Consider the following 10,905-nt stretch of genomic DNA (forward strand, 5'->3'; position numbering starts at 1 on the left):
CTATGGCTTTGTCTGTTCCTGGTGGTGTTCCAATGCAGATGAAAACAAAATGACACATACATGATACAAACTCAATGAAAGGATCATCTCTGTCACTGGGAATGACAGAGGCTTTGTCAAACTGAGACACTTCAGATTTGTGCAAAGTCAAGAGTGTCTGTGAGGGACAGTTCTTAGCAGAATGATGGTTCTGTCAGGTGCTGGACTGAAGTGGGGAGGTGATGACATTAATATTTGCCTGTGTAGAGAGTCTTTCTAAACTCTGCTGAGCCAAGAGATGACCCTTTTTTTTTCTTCTCATTGGTAAAATGAACATGGAATGCAGAATGTAGTGTCTTTTTCTGTCAGAAGGAAGGCAGAGATTCAGGTGCAAAAATAGATGTGTTATTCTTCTGGAGCATATAATAGAGCTTTGGCATTTTCAACTCTTGTTGGTCTTGCGTACGTAAAGTTTTCTTCTGAAGTTACAGGAAGATAATGCTGACTGCAGAATTAGATCTGAATCCTATACTGAGTCCTGTTTATCTCTTTGTTCTGTGTACTTTTAGGGTACAAATCCAGAGAGCCTGAGGACACTCCGAGGACACGGAGAAGTTGCTGCCCCTTGTTTGGAATCCGCGTTATGAACCCTTTCTGGAGCATGTCTACAGGTTCTGTGCGCAAGGTACGTAATGAGTGCATGCCAGGAAGTGTTGTCATGCTTGGGAGGGGTGGTAGCACTGCTGGGAAAAAACATCAGGTGATCTGCAAATAGTGTTTTATTGTGCATTTATCCCGAGGGTTGTGATCACCTTCAGTAAAAGTGTAAACTAGCTCTGAGCTGTGTTAACTGGAATGTGTCTGTGCATAGAGTTTACTCCAGAATTTGTTGGCTTTTTTTATCTGAAGCATCTTTAAATAGGAAATGTGAAACAAATTAGATCAAGTGGTAGAAACACTTTTTTCTTAAGACATTTTAGTGTCTTATGTAGAGCTTAGCCATAGCATGTGTAATGAGCTTTGACAAAACTATGCCTCTGTAGTGCTGTTGCTGCTTGAGGTTGTAGCAGTAATAAAAATGGGAGTTCTAGAGTTAATCATTTCCCAGGTGTTCAGTACTAGAGCAAATTATGTAACATTGATCATGAGATATTGTTACTAGTCCAGGTCTTGGGCCTTGCAAAACACTGCAGCTTAAATCCTGCCTTTAGTCACCACACGTGGCCTAAGCCTAAGTCTGTAGCTTGCACATTTGTCCTGGCAATCTGTAGAATGATTTTGGGGTCGGTGAGTAGTACGGTGTTTGTTGGCAGTGGTTTGTTCTTTTCTTCCAAGAAAAGACAGCAAAGGCATTAAAAGGTTCCTATAGTAAAACTATTTAAACTTGGTACAACTGCTAAGGGGTGATTCTTTCCCTGTGGGAGTGAGCTATAGGATCAGTTCCAAGTGGAATGTTGATGTCTTAAGCACAGGCAGGAAGTGAAATACATAAAACCTTGTTTTTTCATCTCAGTTTTACTACACTACTTTAAAGAGTCTTTGAAGTCTACAGTGTAAGGATGCTTGTCAGTAGAAATGATTTATCTTGATGCACTGTGTGCTAGAAATAGATTGACTTGTAAGCTGATGTTATATACTGTCTGGTTTCAGGTTCTAAATAAATGTAAGCCTCCTTAAGCATTTGTCCTAATCTGCAGATTTCCTATCCAGCATTGAATACTTTTGTACTTGAAGGTTGTGTTTAGTTGAGCAAAAGTCTATTTAAAAAGAAAATGCAAAGGGACACTCCTCCATGCCCTTCCTCAAGCAATAGATCACCAAAACCCAAGATATGTTTCATTGGCCTAATTTGTAATTACCATAATTTGCTTTACACCTGTGTTAAAATATGTTCATGTGTTAAATGTGTCTGAAATATGGTCTGTGATCTCATGGTTCTCCTTTGATTTGACAGAGATCTGACACTGAAGAGAAAACATTGAGTGGAGAGCTCCGAACCAGTCCCCTGCGAGCCTCTGCAAAGAAACAGTTGCCTTCTATCCCAAAGAATGCTGTGCCAATAACCAAGCCTGCTTCACCTGCCACCTCCTCCCAGTCCACAAATGGAACACATGCTTCCTATGGGCCTTTTTATTTGGAGTACTCACTACTTGCAGAATTGTAAGTTTTCACTTTTTTCATCTTTTTTGGGTCACTGGGCTTATGCTGCAGTGGGGGAAAAAACCCCTGCAGGGGCCTAGTTCTTGCATGATGTCCGTCATAGTCCTTGAAGGCAGGAGGACATTGTCTGCAGAGTTCTTTTTCTAGAGCAGAAGCCTTGAGACAGAAAGGGAGAAGAAAGATGAGATTTTAAGTGGTCCTTTTAGATGTCATTCTCTGAATTACTACATTTCTTAATCTTGAAGTAAGCACATTGCGAGTTATCCCAATGGCTTTTTAGTCAGAAATACCAAATATTTGAAACAAGTATTAAAATAGAAGCAGGCAGATGTCAAGTGGGAAGATGCTCATGAATATATGGTGTTATCTAATGGAGTTAGGATGTGGGACCTTCCTTCAGTTGTCACATGAAACACTTGAACACTGCCTGATCCAGTTGATCAAGTGGATGTTGGGAAGTGTGCATTAATTTCTGTGATATTTAACATGAAGCTTACAAGGGAGGAGGTGCATTTCACCCATCTAGTGATTTGTAGGCTGCTGTGGGAGCATAACAATCTGTCTTGAGAACTTTCTAGTTATATAACTGGTTAGTGCTCAGAGCTGAAGGGACTTCCTCTGTAACAGACATACTGGATTCCCAAGTATGTGGTGCCTTTTGGAATGAAATCCCTGGAGTCCTTATGCAACACTGAGTCTCAGTTCTTGTATTTAACTGTTAACTTGAAAGTGAGAACTCACAAAATATTTTATTTTTTTTCAAGGAATTGACCCTGCCTTTTAATTCAGGAAAGTTATTTTTCTTCTGAGTAAATATATTGGTACTATAATGCAAATTCATTATTGGGGAACTAATAACAAATACAAGGGAAATGGTAAGCAGAGAACTGTGTTAATGTTTTGCTTTAAGATTGTTGTTTATTGGTGCAAGCCAAGTAACTGGAAAACCTGTGAAGTTAATTTGGGTTTTGGTTTGTTTTCGCCATTGTCAGTGTAATTTTAGCTTGATCTGCAGCATAGTGTCATCTAAAACTGAAAAAAACCACTTGTTTAAAATTGAGGTTGAAGTTTAGTCACATTACAGCAGCAACTACAATTGACTGTGAATCTGTGTTCAAAATTACTGAATTGAATTTCTTTTTTTCTTCCTTGCTTTGAGACTGGGGATTCAGTAGCAAATTGTAAATTTCTGTACTGACATAGGTTAAATGCATCTACTGAAGGAAGAGTTTTTCTGCTTCTCTACTTAGTTTTATCAGGAGGAGTAGTGTTCTCTGCTAGTAAGTCTTTAGGTGGAGTGGTGTGAAAAGCAGAAGGAAGAGTGTGATTTCACTACATTTGTCACCCCCTTCTGTGGGCAGCCTTGGGAATTGGGAGTGAGCTGTGGAAGAAAGCCCTGTTGGGCTGTGGGTGGTACTTTCTGGCTTTGCTGTGTCAGTGTGGCTGTGGAGCTCTGAGTGCTCACTCTGATTGCAGTACCTTGGTGGTGAAGCAGAAGTTGCCAGGTGTCTACGTGCAGCCCTCGTACCGATCGGCTTTGAGTAAGTTTACACTTTACTTTTAAATTGTTTTATATGCATACATTTTGTAATTCTTTCACTCAAGCAATCTTTCTCACTTGCAGTGTGGTTTGGTGTGATATTCATAAGACATGGGCTCTACCAGGATGGTGTGTTCAAGTTCACTGTTTATATTCCTGATAATTACCCAGATGGAGACTGCCCGGTGAGTGTCTTGGCTTTTTCTTCTTTCCTGGCGGTGGAAGTAGAGCTTTTTGTTAAAGCTGATACACCAATTAGCTTCTTTCCCTTGAACTCGTTTTGTTCACTTGACTGGGCTCATTTGCCATGTCTTGTACACATTTGCAAACCACTGTGGAGGAATTACTTTACTCTGATTACTGAGACTGGTGTGGAGTGAGCTTCCTGAGGTCAGATGCATTAGGGTGTTAAGTAATCAACCAGTTCTTTCCCTCCACTCTTGAGTTGTTACTTCCTCAGCAGGAACTGCTGAAGGAAGCCCTTAAAGTGGTATCAGAATTCTGAGTAGTGATATAATGGAAGGTAAAATCCAGACACCTGTGCTGTGCTTGCTATAATACTGCAGGATTTCTTGACTGTCTCTTCTAAATTACATTGAAACAAAGAACTAAAAAATTGAGGAGAACATGGTGAAGCAAAGGAGGAAGGAGATAGGTAGTATGGTGTTATATTCCATCTCTGCTTTCTCTTTAGTTACAAGGTTCCAAGTTATTAGACCATTTTTAAAATAAAAATAAAAAAAGTATTTTGTGGCAGTCACTCTTCAGAGCAGCTTACCCTCTTGGCCACAGTTCTTTAAGAGGAATATTTGAGGGCAGGTGCACAGAACTGCTGGGTTGGGTAGCTGTCTGCATGGTGTCAAGTTTTATGTAAAGCTATCATCTTTAAAATAACAGAACTAGTAGGAAATCTTTCTCTTGAGACTCAGTTTTCTTTTGGTAGAATGTGTGAACCCTGGAGGAAATGAGCTGTACAGAGCTGAAGACACCAAGGTGTCACTGCTCAGTTTACTTAAGTGTGTAGGATTAAAAAAAAGTATTGATTGTAGCTCAGGTATGTAAAAAGCTTTCAGTCACAAATAGCTAAACCAGAAAAACTCCTTTAATCTGTTCTTATCTGATATTGTTACCTGTGTTGGCACTAGTGCCTGTGCAGTTAACTGGATTAGTTTCCTGATTTGGTGATAGCATGTGAGAGAGGACAAGAGCCTGCATGTTACACAGGTGTGGTGGGTTACAGTTTCACAGCTGGTAGCAATCACTTGCAGTTGCTTTCTTTTAATACAGAAGCAATTAATTAGTATTTGGAAGCAACATTTGACTGACCTTCACCCCGTGGCATTAGGATTGAAGTTGCCATAATGAATTTTTTTTCCCTAACACAGCGTTTGGTTTTTGACCTGCCTGTCTTCCACCCGCTAGTGGACCCTTTATCTGGTGAACTGGATGTGAAAAGAGCATTTGCAAAATGGAGGTTAGTGCTGACAATTTGATGGATAATTTGAGAAGTTTGTTCCATTCTTCATTGTGCTTTGTTCTTTTTAGGAGAAATCATAATCACATATGGCAGGTGTTAATGTACGCTCGCAGAGTCTTCTACAAGATTGATACAACCAGTCCTCTGAACCCTGAGGCTGCAGTGCTGTGAGTATCTTCCATGTGTATGGGCATGGCCTCTTAAGAGGTTTTGGCATAGACTTGCAGAAACAAGAGATTTGTAAAATTCTGTCCACTTGTGGTCTCTGCCTCCAGATTTGGTTGTGTTAGGAAGTCAGGTTGGGGTTTGCCAAGTCTGTGCTTCTAGAGCAAACTTGTGGCTCCTTGCAGTTACTTAACACTACTTACTTCTGTCTTGCAGGTATGAAAAGGATGTTCAGCTGTTCAAAAGTAAAGTGGTAGACAGTGTCAAACTATGCAGTAGTCATTTATTTGATCAGCCCAAAATAGAGGACCCCTATGCAATCGTGTGAGTACTCTGAGCAAATTCACCCTGTCCTAATGTTTTGAGAGCAAGTTTTGGTGTAGTTGCTGATGGCAGCCTTTCTCTGGCAGGCTGACTGACCTGCTTTTGTTATAGAAAAAAATCAACAAACCTCAGAACAAGCAAAAAGCCCTTAAACGCCCACCTCCCTCAGGCAGAAATGCCCGTGATTTAATGTTGCTTTCTGGCTTTCCTGAGCTCAGTTTGCATGACTGTAGCTTTGGTCAGAGTTTTAAAATACTTCTAAAGATTGCCTACATGGGGGGATGGAGTAGTCAGCATCATAGTGAATAAGAGTGGTTTTCATGTCACGTGTGCTGAATTTCTAGTTCTCAGAACTGAAAACCTATATATTTATTGTTGAAAAGATCCATGACAGTATGAATTTAGTTCTTTACTATATGTTTTAACACCACTTATAATTTACTTAAAATTCAATGAACTAAACAAAGCAAAATCACTGCTTTCTGCTATTTCTGTGCTGTGATTTGCAAAAATTCCAAGTAAGAGTAAACTATTACTTTTTCCATAGTTTTTCTCCGTGGAATCCAGCTATACATGATGAAGCTCGAGAGAAGATGTTGACTCAGAAGGTACGTGCAAAGTTCACATTTCCATTCTAGGAAGGGTTTATTGACTGATACAGAAAGAAAGATTCTCTGTGTACTGGAGACCTTTTCCCATCCCTCTTTTGGCTCAGCAGGAATGTTGGAACTGCTGTGGTCTCCTAACGAAGCAGTTATGGCACTGCTCTAACTTCAGTGTGTTATGTAATTAGTCACTTAGCCAGAAAGCTTTGTTAGTACAACTCTTGGCACACAGCAGATTATTATTTTTTTTGTCTATGGAGGGAAGGGATGAAGAGATTCACTGGCAGCCTGTTAGCTTGTCCCACTTGTCATGACTGTTACCATTCCTTCATTACCTGACAGTCCCCAGCTTCTTTTTCTTCTGTTGAGATCTTTCATTACTGAATCAAAGCTTCAGCACTTTCTTCTCCTTGCAAAATTTGTGAAGCAGCACAAACAGAGTCCCTTGCTCGCTTCTCTAATGCTGCTGATTACTGATGAGACAATATCAGCTCACCAAAAGGTGCTGAGAGTTCCTTCCATCACAGTGTGATGCTTCTGACAGAGCAAGAATGTGTTGGCTCATAGAGCTTTCACCTGATGGGTGATGGGATGTGATTTGGGATTCAGATTGTTCATATTTTGTTTTGTTTTTTTAATTACTGCTTTGCACTTGACAAGGCACACAGCAATTCTGAGTCTGTACTGAGTGGCCTGACAAGTCAATCCACTTGTAGTACAAAGGGATGCTGAAACAGTGGCTGCTGTCATAGCTGGACTGGCAAGGAAATGCACTCTGAATGTTTTGGTTACTGATGTGGCCTAAGGCTGTGTTATGGTTTTCTGGGGTTTTGTGTAATGATTTTTTTTTTTTGTCAGTTTGAACTTGTCTTCCTTCCTGCATGCCTTACCTCATGTTCTTGTATGTCTTCTGGCATGAATGAGGTTTTTAAATTGATCTTAATACAATACACTGCCTGAGCTCAGTGTGCCAGTGCTCCCAAGTGCCAGAGTCACATCAGAGCCTTAAAACACACAGGAAAATATTTTGGCCAGATTGACTTCTTGATGTTCATACAAAACTTAAGAAATACTTCTGATACTTCTTTTTCTCATCCCTTTCTCCTTCATTCTTCACCTCCTTATCCTTTAAATCAAAGACAAATAATAGGCCAGAGAACTTGAAATTGAAAGGGTCTGATGTTGTCTCAGAGACTGATAGCCAACAGTGACCTTTCTTTTGTCATATTTTCTTTAGTGATGCCTGTTGATTATCTTTATTTTTAGGTGAATACAAACATCTTCAGTAACTATTGCATGCATGGTGCTGTGTTGCTCCAGTCATTTGTTGATAGGAATGGCCCATCTTCTGTGCTGTAGATGTGTCCCAAAATGCCAGTGTAGCTGAGAACATTCCTTGTAAAAACAAGTTCCTAAATCTTCCTCCAGCCCTGGATGCTTGTTTATTACCCCTGAATTCTGTTCCTTGGGAAGCAGCTGGGCCATTGAGGAAGGGCAGTGATGCCCCAGTTCCCTGCTGAGCACTTTTCCAAGGTGTGGTTCCTGTGTGCAGCATGGGAGAGGCAGCTGCCCCTGCCAGGCTCAGGCTTAACTCATCCCTCCTGTTTGCTGTTGTCCAACGTGTTGTGGCAGGTCTGTCACACGTTGTCACCTTTGGCACAAAGCATGGGGAGGGGCAGAAGTGCAGGTTCTCTTCTCCTGCTGCCTTAATCTACTTTGTCAGTTAAAGACTTTCCATATTACAACCAAGTCTGCTTATGCAGTTTTTACTTTCTAGAGCTCAGCACACTGTTCCAGGTTTGATGTAGTTGTTGTACACTTCCTGGCATTAAAATAATCCTGCAAGCTCTTCTGCTGCTTTGGCCAGCCAGAGGAGATGTCTAATTTACTGATCTCTAACTTTATCTATAGCTGCTCCAAGTTCTATCTTTCTTCTTCGATTTCAAGCCTTTTTTTTTATGTCTTATAAATTGCAATAGTGAGTTCAAAATGTTTCTTGCACTGTTGGGTAATAGTTACTGTTCAAGCATTTAACTGTGACAAATGCTCAGGGAAGGGAAGGACAGGGCCATCCTTGGAGAGCATTAGGAAACTCCCATGTTTAACCAAGGCATTAATTGCTACTTTGACACATTAGTTTGGGTTTCCAACCACCTGTGGGGTGCAGTGTTCCTCCCCAACACGCCCAGCATCACCAGGCAGAACTACAGGGGCAGTGTTTGGGGAGGTTTGGATTGGCATTTCTTTCTGTGGAACCAGAAAACCACTAAAGAGCAGTGCAGTGATGCTGGGCTGGGGCCTGCAAGCAAGAGGACTATCCTTGAGTCTTCATGGTGGGATAGGGCAGCTGTACCCAAGTTAGGTCCTTAAAACTCCTCTACTGTCAGGGTAGTTCTGCAGATACCACACACATTCCAGAAATTAAACCTGTGACCATCTTACTATTCCTGTTTGAGGAGAGGAAATGGTGTAAGTCTCTTTTGTGCTTGTATTTGCTGAAGTGAAATAGACAGAGGGGGAGCTGAGAGGGTTTGGGTGTGTTACAACTGTAACTTTAGCTTTGTTTTCCCCAGAAGAAGCCGGAAGATCAGCACTGCAAAAGCATGCACGTCTCTGGCCTGTCCTGGGTGAAGCCTGGCTCAGTCCAGCCCTTCAGCAAAGAAGAGAAGACAATGCCCACTTAGCTGTCCTGGACACTGCTGCACAAAACACTTTCTGGGGGTGGAGGGAATGTAACGGAGGGAGAAACAGCAAAGCAGCAGTTTCCTTCTTGACCACGGATTAGTAAAACCCGAATGGTAGCAGTGACTCCAGTAAACCTGTTCAATGGATTACTGACTCTTAATGTTTTACATATGCATTAGGTTTTAAAGGCTTGCCTGGAGTTTGGAAGTCTCTCTTGAACACTACAGTACTTCTGCCTGAAGACTGGCTAGGGTGGGTAATTCCTCAGGGCTCTGAAATGCCTGGAGGTTTTGGGTTGGTTTTTAAGCTTTTATTTTTTCCCTCCAGGAATAGCAATTTTTTAAGAAGACTCTTAAATTGCTGGCGGAAATATTAGTATTGGAAATACGATGCCAGAGTTAAGCTGTGTTCATGTAAACTAATATAGCAGAGTTAAACACTATATTTAATGGTTTTAAATACTTTTGGTTTCTATTGTAAATATGTTAGGATTTGAAATTGTAAATAGACGGTTCATTGACTCCATTTAGCACTTTCCAGAAGTAAAGCTGGGGATGATGTATGATGTTTATTGATTTGTAAATGGATACTGTCACTAAAGCGCACATTAGTCTGACAGGGTGAAAGCAGAATGTCAGGCTTGGTAGACTTTTTAGTACAGAAACACTACAATCAAAGCTTTTAATGGTGGTCTCTTGAGCTAATAAAATCTTAGAGGGTTTTAGGTTCCCTAGGTGTCTAGGGGATTTCTTAGGATAGTTGACTGATGTGTGTGAATAGTGACATCTTAAAATAAAAAGAAACTGTGCTCTAGCTTTTGTCCCTGTTAGTCTGTGCTGTGGACATAGTGAAGAGTGGGAAGCACCTGGCTACACAGGTCCTTGTCTGCATTGGTGTTTGGGATGCTCATGGGATGCCAGAGTAGCTCCAAAGCTCAAGTGGACTTGGGACAGATTCTTCCTTTTCCTAAGTAAGGAAAACATCACACACAGCCTGGTGTGTTGCCTTTTCTTGCCTCCCATGAGTGGCCTGTCAAAGCCTTCGGTGCCAACCCCTTGGAGCTGGGCTGTGACTCCCTTTGCCCGTACTGGTGGCATTAGTGCCAGCCAGCTGCCTTGGAGCAGCCTGTAGTGACTCGAGGTGTTTCAGGAGGGTGGGCAGTGATGTGGGATTGTGTTGAGTTCTTTTGTGTTCTGTTTTTATCTGACAGTTAAATTCACTTGTCATTTGCAACCTGTGCTGTTTGAGAAAAACTCCTTGGCTTCTAAGGAAATAGACAAAGACTTTTCCAGTAGTGTCATACACTCAGTGACAGGAAAACCAGATGGCTTTGTGGCACTTGCCTCTGTCAGTGTTCTGAGTGGCATTAATGTCCCAATAGCCTCAGTATTCTGGACACCTGACAGCTTATGAGGAATTAAAAGTGCCTCAGAATTGCCATGTGCCTCATCAGATTTGCAGTAGAGGACAGGAACGGAGGAACTGATTTAAAGGTGAGTTTGTATTGCCTGGAAAAGTGCTGCTTTCAAGGAAAGGATGTGAGAAGAGTTTGAGGGTGCATGTATTGGCCTGGAGTGTTGCCACTAAATACTGTGAGATGACTTCCGTTGCTGCTGTTTTTGGGTTTTTTTTGGGAAGGTTGAAACTGAAATGTTTCAGATTTATCATGGGCAAGGTTTTAGTTCAAGGACTCCTGATGTGCTCAGATGATGGGCCTGGCCTTGGGCTGAGCATGTGAACTGCTTGGGCAGGGGCAGGCCTGGAGCTAAACTGGGCTTTGACCATTCCCCTTTATTCGTTTTTATGATTGCTCTATGATATCTATGTTGCCTCTGTTACAAATCACTGACTTGCACATTTCCTAAGCCACCCAGGTGAAGGGCTGGCAGAGAAGTTAAATCCCTTCTAATCCTGGGCAGCTCTTTGGGCTCTGCTGCAGTGCAGCCCCAGCTGCCAGTGCTGCTGCTGGC

At 41.7% G+C, this 10,905-nt stretch overlaps 1 protein-coding gene across 2 annotated transcripts; it reads left to right on the forward strand.

Annotated features, from left to right (window-relative positions):
• Window positions 1-516: 516 nt before the first annotated feature.
• Window positions 517-9,748, forward strand: LOC120508081 (AKT interacting protein). Of its 2 annotated transcripts, none has more exons than XM_039721389.1 (9): window positions 517-664; window positions 1,934-2,139; window positions 3,616-3,680; window positions 3,764-3,864; window positions 5,065-5,153; window positions 5,225-5,323; window positions 5,538-5,645; window positions 6,193-6,253; window positions 8,824-9,748. In XM_039721389.1, exons 1-9 carry the CDS (start codon window positions 623-625, stop codon window positions 8,932-8,934), a joined length of 882 nt encoding a protein of 293 aa, XP_039577323.1. In that variant the 5' UTR covers window positions 517-622; the 3' UTR covers window positions 8,935-9,748. The 2 variants fall into 2 exon arrangements, with proteins under 2 accessions (XP_039577323.1, XP_039577324.1); XM_039721390.1 differs by having other exon boundaries at window positions 8,827-9,748.
• Window positions 9,749-10,905: the final 1,157 nt, after the last annotated feature.

The sequence above is a fragment of the Passer montanus genome, unplaced genomic scaffold (assembly GCF_014805655.1).
Source record: "Passer montanus isolate IOZ18808 unplaced genomic scaffold, ASM1480565v1 scaffold45, whole genome shotgun sequence".
Lineage (NCBI taxonomy): Eukaryota > Metazoa > Chordata > Aves > Passeriformes > Passeridae > Passer > Passer montanus.

What these genes read in the sequence shown, in the direction of transcription:
- LOC120508081 (XM_039721389.1), top strand. Translation starts at nt 623, where the DNA reads ATGAACCCTTTCTGGAGCATGTCTACAGGTTCTGTGCGCAAG. An exon ending in CTCGTACCGATCGGCTTTGA is followed by an intron (nt 3,681 to 3,763) that starts GTAAGTTTACAC and finishes TCTCACTTGCAG; the next exon opens with TGTGGTTTGGTGTGATATTC. An exon ending in ACCCAGATGGAGACTGCCCG is followed by an intron (nt 3,865 to 5,064) that starts GTGAGTGTCTTG and finishes TCCCTAACACAG; the next exon opens with CGTTTGGTTTTTGACCTGCC.